Raw genomic sequence first — 12254 nt, 5'->3', positions numbered from 1 at the left:
TAATTACTTGGAAATGGTTGAGATCCCCACCATAAAACCATATCTACAATTGCTGAGTATAAAGAGAAGAATGCACATTTGCTTCCAGGATGGCCCTAGGGTCTGGCCCAACCCTTGGAGACATCGTCCCTGGGCCATAACTTTAAAACGATTGAGATCCCCACCCCAAAACTATATATACAAATGCTGGGCATAAAGAGATGAATGCAGTCATGATATTAGAATAGACCCTGGGGTCTAACCGAACCCCTATGGACCTAGTTTCTTAGTCAAAGCTTGGAAACAGTTGAGATCACCACCCTATAACCATATATATAATTGCTGAGTATAAAGAGATGAATGCACATATGCTTCCAGGATGGCCTTGGGGACTACCCCACCCTTGGATACTTAACCCCTGGGTCATAACTTCGAAATGGTTGAGATCCCCACCTCAAAACTATATATACAAATTATTTCTGGGCAAAAAGAGACAAATGCAGTCATGATATTAGAATTGATCCTGGGGTCTAGCCAAAGCCCTATGGACCTAGTTTCTGAGTGACAGCTTGGAAACAATTGAGATCCCCACCCCATAACCATACGTAAAATTGCTGGGCATGAAAATTCTAATACAGATATGCTACAAGGATTGGCCTTGGGGTTTGGCATATTCCCTTGGATATCATTTAGAGAATACTTGCCATGATTGCTTAGATATCCAGGTGAGTGATACAGGCCCTCTGGGCCTCTCGTGTTATATTCTATAGGTAATTATCAAAAGGTCATTCTGATCCTAGGTAGGAACCATGAGATTTAATAGTAAATCAGTTGTCTTACTAGCTGGTATGGAGTTTCAGGCTGAGCTTAAGTGGTGGTTCTTCATTTGTTGTCTGTTAATTGTCAACTTTTGTATTAAACAACATCTAGTTTCAAGCAACTTGATCAAAACTCGGACAAAGATGTAAGCAATTCTTAAGCCATTGGGGTCAAAGTGCTATGCAAATTAACGATTGCCTTTCCTGCGGGGCCAAGGGGCTGGGTCAAAAGGTGTCAAATTGACTGATATGCTTTAAATGATGAAAGCCAAAGTCAAAAGGGATCAAATGTTATGCAAATAAAGAGGTGGACTCTCCTCAGGTCGGAAGGGATTAGGTAATAGGGGTCAAATTAGCTGGCTTACTAAAATGACATCACCACCCAAGATTTTAACCAAATTTGAGGAGAGTTATACAAATATATAAAATGGCTAAGGTTTCAGGGTAGAAGGAGTTGAGATGTGTGTGTGCATTCTTCTCTTAAACTACTAAATATAAGCAGATTTCATCTTGATTTCAAAAATGGCCAAGTGAACAATGCAGGATCCTTGGACCTCTTGTAAAAGATACTTCTTCCCTGTTCCTTTAATTTCTTGCTTGAGCTATATTGGAATACCTTGTCAAACATTTTCATTTGGTGAATTCTTGAAATTCCAATTTTGTGTTTCAAATATCTTCTTTCAATCTGCAGGTTTTGTTTGGAATTTGCTGATGACGGCTGTTGAATGTATGTGTGAAGTTCTGATCAGCAAGCAGACGGAACGACAGGTGAGTGTAATGGTTGTAAGATAAATACAACGTTTTCCATGACTTTAAAAGTTTTTCTCATTGTTCTTAGCCAAGAAACCTTACAAAAGCTTTTCAGTGTGATTTACTTTCTTCCTCTTTTCACCATAAATACATATCAATATATCTATCTTGTTTTTACTTAGTTGAATATATTTCAATTTTATCTGTACAATAAGTCACATGGTCTTGAAGTATTATTAAGCACACAAGAATAATTGGTGTGTTTTTGTTACTTGAACGCCTTCTCAGCTTTGACTCATTCACCCCTGAGATTTTATAATTAACTATTCCAACCTTCGAATTGGATGAAAGCTGGCCGGAAGGAAAATGCTTTGATATATAAAGCTGAGGCACAACTTAATGCCTCTGAGTAATTAATCTAATTAAAAATATTCATACTATCATGGGCACACCTGGCCTGAAGGGCCCTTGTACATCTGTACTGACATCCAGGACAAACACAATGAAATGCAAAAGACTCATTCCTTAAGCACCTTATATTGCTGTTTATTAGGAGATAATCATTTTTCTGGAAAACAAGGAGTTTAGTTCTCAAGTACCAAATGTTAAATTGTCCGCTCATCCGTATGTTCATGTGTCAAATTTTTATAAAATTTCAGGAAGAGATATACGCTGTTATGCTACCAGGATTAGCCCTGAGTTCTAGCCCCAACCATGGAGACTTAGTTCCAGGGTCATAACCTAGGCCAATAGTCTTCACCTAGGCCATATATGGTAAAACCCAGAGTCTCTAAAACCATATACACATATGCCAATATATGGATCCTAACCAAAATTGCAATGATCATAGTGAAGCTTTGAGTTGATTGTTGTATAAAGAAAGTTTTTTGCTTTGGGGCTGAAATAATAATTTGGGCATTTAACTATTGAGACAAAAAATCTTCCCTTTATGACAAATTGATCATATTTCAACCACTTTGAAAGATTTTTGGACCCACGAATCAAATGTGAAATATAGGAGGAGTGTTGTCTGTTTTGGTACTGATAGACAGAGCCCATGATGGGGAAATATCTGCATTGATACTTGTAATGATATTATTTCAACATAATTACTTTAAGGTGGCTCCACACATCGTCATCAGCGTCCATTTTCGTGATGTACTTCCGGAAAAAGTACAGCTCGGACTCAATTATCTTGATTGAAATGTGCATGTACACCGTGTCGTCATTTCCGTATTACGTATCGGGCATTCAATATCGTAGTGCAAATTATAGTAACACCTGGGCCGTTTTCATTTAAACGGTCAAACCGATTGGACCACTGTTGTTCGTTTATTAAATAAGGTCGGACCTAGTAATCTGATACTGCTTTCAGGCGAGCCTTGAGAAAGCCTTGCAAGGCCTGCATACACATTTGCAGGTCCGCCAAGATTTATACCCGAAATTGTTACATTTATAAACGGTCAAACCGGTTGTTCCGCATAAACGAACAGGCCCCTGGTAAACAATAGTACATCTGCGTGCCAATGATATGTCAACACCCGATATGGAGATTTTACCGGGAAATTTATAATCACACGTACTTCAGGAATAAAGCTTTCCAATTCATAGACATAAACAGACTCACGGGAAGACAGTGACATGAGACCAGACAAACTCAAGAAACACATGGAATGCGGACGTACCGACCTCACATGTGCATATCACGTGCTTACACGAGTTCATAAGCTCGAGGTCGTTATGATTATCGCTGTTGAAGAGGGAGTTTCGCTCTGTCGATTAAATCGTGTTTCCTTTACTCTGTGAAAGTAATGTTTTGTAAAATATCAAGATACCTATGAAATGCATGTGTGAGTGCATGTGAGAACGGCATACCATGCGATAGCCTCTGGTCACATACAATGTATGTACCTGACATGTAATTATAAATATACCATGAGTTAGTGGACTGTGGAATGATGTCCAAAGTGTACATGACTGAGGGTAATTTGGTTCCATTAAAGAACAATAAATTGATAATTTTGATATCATATTTTTGATTTATTTCCATCATTTTTGTTATATGTACACAGAGACAACTGTCATTGTGTAAATGTCATCCCTCTGCAAAAAGTTCCGATTTTTTTCAAGGAAGATAACTCACCCGGATCAAAGTGATTGTAAAATGTAAAATAAATAAATTCTAAAGTCATTGTGTATATTTTGTTCAATTTCCCATTCTATATGTATAGATCTTTGTGCCCTGTTTGCTTTTAGCTTGTAGATAATCACTTTTATCTGTACAAATTCAATAAAAATACACTTTGTGTAACATGTGTTACATATTTTGTGAAAAAAATAAAATATTTGTAGGGTTAATTAGAAATTCTTCTTTTCATTTTATTATTGTTGTTATTGTCCCGAACAATGCCACACACAAAATAACCCAGAAAATATTAAAATTGACGAAAATTTATTTTTTTGATCCCCAAACTATCGGAATGTTTAGATTTTCATAAAATCAACTCTTCATAGTTGCATAACCATTATATGAAAATTTCAACGAATTTTGCTGATTAATTGCGAAAGTGTGGAGCCACCTTAATATATATTGAGGTGAGCAGTACATGCCCTTTTGGCATCTTGTTTTCCTGTGCCCTATTGCAAACGTGTATGGCAATAACAACCAACACCTTGCTAACATTTTCAAAAGCCACTTTAAAACATAAATAAATAGCAAGCATTTTCTGGTCCTTAGAGAAGGATAATTTTGTATGTGTAAGAAGTACATCATCATCATTGTTTATGCAAAGGAATCACCCCGGTAATTATAGTGGGAGCACTTTCGACTCCCTTGTGTAGTTTGTTGTACGAAGAGTTTGGAATCACTTTCAGCTCTAGGGGTATGAGGTGTTTAGGAGAGGCCTGCATCACTTCAGACTCTTTAAGTATTGTGCAACGGTAAAGTTGTAATGAGCTTGCATGTTATCAAACTGTTTACGATCTCCATGCTACAAAGATGCATTAAGGATGGTTGGTGTTTAAATGATACCCAAGGTTAAGGAGTTATGCTACAGTCTGTTTTAGGTTAAGGAGATATGCTACAGTCTGTTTTAGGTTAATGAGANGTTGAGGTGAGAACTAAGGTGCCAGTATTTATTGAGATGAGAACTAAGGTGCCACTATTTGTTGAGGTGAGAATTAAGGTGCCAGTATTTGTTGAGATGTGAATTGAGGTGCCAGTATTTAATGAGGTAAGAACTAAGGTACCAGTATTTTTTGAGGTCNGTCTGTTTTAGGTTAAGGAGATATGCTACAGTCTGTTTTAGGTTAAGGAGATATGCTACCAGCTATTAGACTGTTATGTGCTTAGGTAGGTGGTGTTCAAATAATCACATCTTATTAAATTAAGGAGATATGCTACCAGGATACTGTGTGCTGGGAGATCTTTTCTGCAGTGTAACCTCTGCCTTTTCCCCCATCTGTAATCAAGGAGAATATATCATAACAGTGAAAACAAGTACAGAGCACACTATGCGTACTGATCACATTGTGATTCCATAGGAAGGGCAGAATTAACAGTCTCAGTGTGAAAACAAATTCTACCGAAAGGGTGAAAATTTGACTGGGCGAAAGTTCCCCAGTATATGGTATTTGGTATCTGAACCATCAACTAGTGGTAGGCTCAGGTGAGATATGTACAGGTATGCTCCCAGTGTTTGACATACATTGTATTTACTCTCTGAAATTTCCATCCTACATGTACAACATTAATCTTTACAATATCTCTTAGGACTGTTGATTTGGACTAGCTTTATCTATTGATTAATAAAACATTTAAAACGTACATGCAAATGAAATGATAAATTATATTTTGCTCATTCAATATCATTACATAAGTGGATTAAAAATTCAAGGGAAATAACTCAAACACAATTAGTCGAGGTATAAGTACGTAGGGAAACAGTTTCAACACCAAATACATGGCAAGAGTTACACAATCCCTTTATTATATATTCCGTTACAGATACCATATTTGATGTAATAAGGGTGCCTGGAGCAGCAAACTTATGGATGGGACAAATTAATCCAGAAACTTTTGTTTTGCAAACAACATGTACTTCATATTTTGACTATTTGCCCACCAACTGGCAGAAATATGAAAGTCTCTTTATTCATCTCCCAAATTGAGTTCCCCATTAATATACCAGCATATCACTCTAAAGGTTTGCTGTATAATTGGTCACTGTATCAGCCAGTAGTGTTTCAATGCATCTTTGTAGTAAGTAAATTTGCTTATAAGAATTTAATTTAGGTGGGGGAGATTGTCTGACTAACAAAACCAACAGGAGAACATATCGAAATACAAGGATGGGCATGAAGAAATCAGAATTAAGATGCCAGCTGTATATTTCTTCATAGAGAGAGAAGAAAGGTATATGTATATGGTGAGAATATTGGCAGAACTATAAAGAGCCTGTATTTGTTAAGATTGTGAAAATTAAAGTGACAGTATTTGTTGAGGTGAAAATTAAGGTGCCAGTATTTGTTGAGAAAGGAACTATAAGGTGCCAGTTTGTTGAGGTGAAAATCGAGGTGCCAATTTTTTTTGAGGTGAGAACTGAGTTGCCAGTATTTTTTTGAGGTGAGAATTAAGGTGCCAGTATTTATTGAGGTGAGAATTAAGGTGCCACTATTTATTGAGGATAGAACTAAGGTGCCAGTATTTTTTGAGGTGAGAATTAAGGTGCCAGTATTTATTGAGGATAGAACTAAGGTGCCAGTATTTTTTGAGGTGAGAACTAAGGTGCCAGTATTTGTTGAGGTGAGAACTAAGGTGCCAGTATTTGTTGAGGTGAGAACTGAGTTGCCAGTATTTGTTGAGGTGAGAACTAAGGTGCCAGTATTTGTTGAGGTGAGAACTAAGGTGCCAGTATTTATTGAGGTGAGAACTAAGGTGCCAGTATTTATTGAGGTGAGAATTAAGGTGCCAGTATTTGTTGAGGTGAGAATTAAGGTGCCAGTATTTGTTGAGGTGAGAACTAAGGTGCCAGTATTTGTTGAGGTGAGAACTAAGGTGCCAGTATTTATTGAGATGAGAACTAAGGTGCCAGTATTTATTGAGATGAGAACTAAGGTGCCAGTATTTAATGAGGTAAGAACTAAGGTACCAGTATTTGATGAGGTGAGAATTAAGGTGCCAGTATTTGTTGAGGTGAGAACTAAGGTGCCAGTATTTATTGAGGTGTGAATTGAGGTGCCAGTATTTATTGAGGTGTAAATTGAGGTGCCAGTATTTGCTGAGGTGAGAATTAATGAAGGTATCAGTATTTTTTAAGTTAGAACTATGGTGCCAGTATTTGTTGATACTGGTGAGAGATGAAGTGCCAGTACTTGCTGAGGTGAGAACTAATTTGCCTTTTGAAAATTAAGTTGGCAGTATTTGTTGATACTGGTGAGAGATGAAGTGCCATTACTTGCTGAGGTGAGAACTAATTTGCCTTTTGAAAATTAAGTTGGCAGTATTTGTTGAGGTTAAAATTAAGGTGCCTGTATTTGCTGAGAAGAGTGTGATAAAAGAGTCCCTGTATTTGCTGAGAAGAGTGTGATAAAAGAGTCCCTGTATTTGCTGAGAAGAGTGTGATAAAAGGGTCCCTGTATTTGCTGAGAAGAGCGTGATAAAAGCATCCCTGTATTTGCTGAGAAGTGCTGAGAAGAGTGTGATAAAAGAGTCCCTGTATTTGCTGAGAAGAGCGTGATAAAAGCGTCCCTGTATTTGCTGAGAAGTGCTGAGAAGAGCGTGATAAAAGCATCCCTGTATTTGCTGAGAAGTGCTGAGAAGAGTGTGATAAAAGAGTCCCTGTATTTGCTGAGAAGAGCGTGATAAAAGAGTCCCTGTATTTGCTGAGAAGTGCTGAGAAGAGCGTGATAAAAGAGTCCCTGTATTTGCTGAGAAGTGCTGAGAAGAGTGTGATAAAAGAGTCCCTGTATTTGCTGAGAAGTGCTGAGAAGAGCGTGATAAAAGAGTCCCTGTATTTGCTGAGAAGTGCTGAGAAGAGCGTGATAAAAGAGTCCCTGTATTTGCTGAGAAGTGCTGAGAAGAGCGTGATAAAAGAGTCCCTGTATTTGCTGAGAAGTGCTGAGAAGAGCGTGATAAAAGAGTCCCTGTATTTGCTGAGAAGTGCTGAGAAGAGCGTGATAAAAGAGTCCCTGTATTTGCTGAGAAGTGCTGAGAAGAGCGTGATAAAAGAGTCCCTGTATTTGCTGAGAAGAGTGTGATAAAAGCATCCCTGTATTTGCTGAGAAGAGTGTGATAAAAGAGTCCCTGTATTTGCCTTTTTATATGCTGTAAGTGTAACCTGTAGGTCTAAAGTCTATTTCAAAACATTAGAATAATAATGCTTTAACGATTGAAGTATTGGCAGTGGTTGCTTTTCTTATGTTTATTGTAAGATGTAAACAAAATTCTTTAGATGGTATGAAGTGATCTGGAAGGGTTTACTGAGTGAGTGTCTGTCAAGAAATTCTTTCTTAAGAAAGCAGTTTTATCATTGAGAAAACACTGAGAGAAATTCTGTTGAAGGAGATATTGGATTCATCCCAGTGTTGCTCTACCATCATTTTTAACATGTTTTTTTTCAAATGACTGTAAAGGGAAGTAACTCCACTGAGCTTCCTCACTGGTCATTTATAAAAAAAGATCTTAAAAAATAACACCACATGTATTATAATCTAACTAACTAGTATAGATGTGTGACATTGGGACCTCATCATTTGTACAGATTAGGAAATCAGTGGAGGTCCTATAAATATTGTATGTGGACAGCAAGCCTTCCTTACTGTGAGTCTGTGTTGATGACCATACAGATTGTACTTTTTTTTACACTAGCGTTGACTTTGCACCAGGTGTGCTAGTGTCACTTCTGGCAGACAATGCTTGACTCACAATATAAGTGTGCACTGATAGGTGACAATTTTATAAAAAAAAATATACAAGTATGCACTACTTACAAATCTTAATTCTACAAATAATTTGACTCAGTATAAGTGTGCACTTGGCTGACAAATATTAACTCAGTGTATTGGTGTACCTCTGGCCCACAAACATAAATCAGTGCAATATTGATGTTGACAGTCAAAACTTAACTCAGTGTATGTACCTGAGGGTAAGTGTGCCTTTCTGGCAGACAATTCTTTACTCAATATAATTCTATATGGCTGGCTGATAAATACAATATAATGAGGATATAGACTGACAAATCATAATTCAATACAATGGCGATGTTGGCTAATAGCTGAAGATGAATGCAGCATTGTGAAGCTCCTCCCTCAGGTCACATATACGGTAGAACGATACGACCTTCAAACTATTTTCTAATTTCTGTCGCTGATTGATAAGGTGCCTAGAGTGATTATTAAAATGTTACACAGTAGCTCTAACCGCTATTGAATGCGGCTCAGATTGTGTTATGCTTGTTTTCTTTTTGTTTTTACAATCAAATAACAACACGAGAGGAATAAAAGGTTGACTGATTGATTTAGAAGGGCATCTCTTTGACAGCTCATCAATAGTCATGGAAGGCCAAATGTTGATAAAATATGTACTGGATTGCAGTAACTGTTGGTTGTTGTCATGGCTAAGACAAACTGGGAAAGGAGACAGATTTTTAAAAAGTGACTCAAGTCATCACCCTTAATGATGTGCTATTTAAAATAGATCATACAGTGTTTGGTCGTGATGGTAAGAAGGGGGGGGGGATGAAGGTTTCAAGCATCAAATATATTGGATCAGGGGATCTCTTGAGGTTGCTAGAACTCTTCAGTATATGACAATGCTTGTTAACTAAAATTCACCCCAGAATTTTCATAATGCACTATTCCAACCTTTGAATCGGAAGAGTTCAAATGTGTCTTCAGGGGTGAATGAGTTAAAGAAATACCAGATCTGCTGAAGTGAAGTGATAGATAAAATTGTGGCTTTGATTTCTGGTAATGCAATGATATTTTAATGTGTCACCCATGCTCAGTGTTCAAATAATCAAGTTTCTGTCCAAACTACAGAGATAAATGTTTTCCGATCTGTTCAACAAAATATACTACATGTAACAAGATCATCAAAATTGGTAAAATAAGATATTTTTGTATCAATTCCAGGGGGAGAGAAATTAGTTTGGTCCCGTAATGAATTGTCTGACTCCTATGTTTATGAGACAGCTTATTAGCAGGACAAAATTTTGACCTTTTTATATGTCACCTTAGTACAAAATACTAGCCAATATCTACTTACTCGGCTGGAGATAATTTCTCTTTAGATCATTCAGTAGAGCATCAGTCTAGCAAACCAGAGGTCTTGAGTTCGACTCCTAGCAGAGGCATTGAAATCAAAGACTTCTGTTACATGTAAATACAATTTTACATAACCAAAGGAAATTTATTCTTGCAACACTTGACCTAGCACTCCATTAGAAAATGTTATGCCACTGAAAAACATCTATACTTCCTAGTCATGTTTATGAGGTTACATTTGGTAAAAATAATCAAACTTCTTCTTTCATCAATAATCAATAAGATTTTGATTAATTTGGTACAAATATTCCTTAACACCCATGTTAAGGCTGTTCTTCGTAAATTGAATTTATCTTTGAGCGTTGTTTGTCTGATTGGAGGAGGATAATCCAATGAGAGCGGAGTTGACTGGTCTGGACACTGCTGTCGTGTACAAATCCACAAGTAATAGAGTCAAAACATCTCTAGGTCTAGGGACAATCCTGATGTCAGGTGGAAGTGTCTGCCAGTCTGTAGGACTCCATAGGGAGCTGTAGCAGTGTCATCCTTTCCCTTGGATCTGTAACACACATCACCTCCCAGGGATCTGTAGTATACATCCTCTCCCCTGGGTCAGTAGGACGCATCCTCTCCCCAGAGTTTGTAGGACACATTCTATCTCCAGGGTCTGTAGGACTCATTATATCTCCAGAGTCTGTAGGACACATTATATTTCTAGTGTCTGTAGGACACATCCTATCCCCCGTGTCTGTAGGACACATCCTATCCCCCGTGTCTGTAGGACACATCCTATCCCCCGTGTCTGTAGGACACATCCTATCCCCAGTGTCTGTAGGACACATCCTATCTCCAGGGTCTGTAGGATGCATTATATCTCCAGGGTCTGTAGGAAACATTATATCTCCAGAGTTTGCAGGACACATTCTATCTCCAGAGTCGGTAGGACACAATCTATCTCCAGAGTCTAAAGGACACATTCTATCTCTAGTGTCTGAAAGACACATTCTATCTCCAGAGTCTGTATGACACATTCTATCTCCAGTGTCTGTACGACACATTATATCTCCAGAGTCTGTAGGACCCATTATATTTCTAGTGTCTGTAGGACACATCCTATCCCCAGTGTCTGTAGGACACATCCTATCTCCAGGACACATCCTATCTCCAGAGTCTGTTGGACACATTATATTTCTAGTGTCTGTAGGACACATCCTATCCCCCGTGTCTGTAGGACACATCCTATCCCCCGTGTCTGTAGGACACATCCTATCCCCCGTGTCTGTAGGACACATCCTATCCCCCGTGTCTGTAGGACACATCCTATCTCCAGGGTCTGTAGGACACATTGTATCTCTAGGGTCTGTAGGACTCATCCTATCTCCAGAGTCTGTAGGACCCATTATATTTCTAGTGTCTGTAGGACACATCCTATCCCATGTGTTTGAAGGACATATTAATCCTTTCTCCAGAGTCTGTAGGACACATGCTATCTCCAGAGTCTGTAGGACACGTTCTATCTCCAGGGTCTGTAGGACTCATTCTATCTCCAGGGTCTGTAGGACTCATTCTATCTCCCGATTTTGTAGGACACATTCTATCTCCAGAGGTCTGTAGAGTCTGTAGGACACAATCTATCTCCAGAGTCTGTAGGACACGTTCTATCTCCAGGGTCTGTAGGACACATCCTATCTCCAGGACACATCCTATCTCCAGAGTCTGTTGGACACATTATATTTCTAGTGTCTGTAGGACACATCCTATCCCCCGTGTCTGTAGGACACATCCTATCCCCCGTGTCTGTAGGACACATCCTATCCCCCGTGTCTGTAGGACACATCCTATCCCATGTGTTTGAAGGACATATTAATCCTTTCTCCAGAGTCTGTAGGACACATTCTACCTCTAGTGTCTGAAGGACACATTCTATCTCCAGTGTCTGTAGGACACGTTCAATCTCCAGGGTATGTAGGACACATTATATCTCCAGAGTCTGTAGGACACATTCTATCTCTAGTGTCTGAAGGACACATTCTATCTCCAGAGTCTGTAGGACACATTATATCTCCAGGGTCTGTAGGACACATCCTATCTCCAGAGTCTGTAGGACACATTATATTTCTAGTGTCTGTAGGACACATCCTATCTCCAGTGTCTGTAGGACCCATTATATCTCCAGAGTCTGTAGGACACAATCTATCTCCAGAGTCTGTAGGACACATTATATCTCCAGTGTCTGTAGGACAATCCTTTCTCCAGAGTCTGTAGGACACAATCAATCTCCAGAGTCTGTAGGACACATTCTATCTCCAGAGTCTGTAGGACACAATCTATCTCCAGAGTCTATAGGACACATCCTATCTCCAGTGTCTGTAGGACAAGCCTTTCTCCAGAGTCTGTAGGACACATTATATCTCCAGTGTTTGTAGGACAATCCTTTCTCCA

The 12254-nt window shown here is 38.6% G+C and overlaps 2 protein-coding genes across 2 annotated transcripts in view; one reads left to right on the top strand and one right to left on the bottom strand.

Moving 5' to 3' along the window:
• Positions 1 to 12254, top strand: part of LOC110465558 (thrombospondin type-1 domain-containing protein 4-like) — a 120527-nt gene that overhangs the window by 13829 nt on the left and 94444 nt on the right. Inside the window, exon 4 of the mRNA XM_021521476.1 lies at positions 1489 to 1565. The gene's annotated coding sequence lies outside the window, so the exon portion shown is untranslated. The remainder of the gene's footprint in view (positions 1 to 1488; positions 1566 to 12254) is intronic.
• Positions 10301 to 11212, bottom strand: LOC110465564. Its single transcript, XM_021521485.1, has one exon. It carries the CDS (start codon positions 11210 to 11212, stop codon positions 10301 to 10303), a length of 912 nt encoding a protein of 303 aa, XP_021377160.1.

Source organism: Mizuhopecten yessoensis, unplaced genomic scaffold (assembly GCF_002113885.1).
Source record: "Mizuhopecten yessoensis strain PY_sf001 unplaced genomic scaffold, ASM211388v2 scaffold11091, whole genome shotgun sequence".
Lineage (NCBI taxonomy): Eukaryota > Metazoa > Mollusca > Bivalvia > Pectinida > Pectinidae > Mizuhopecten > Mizuhopecten yessoensis.
Note: the sequence above shows the minus strand (reverse complement) of the source record. Positions and strands in the feature narration are given on the sequence as shown.

Excerpts from the sequence above, each read along its gene's own strand:
- LOC110465564 (XM_021521485.1), bottom strand. The coding sequence starts at position 11,212 with ATGGGTCCTACAGACTCTGGAGATAGGATGAGTCCTACAGACCCTAGA.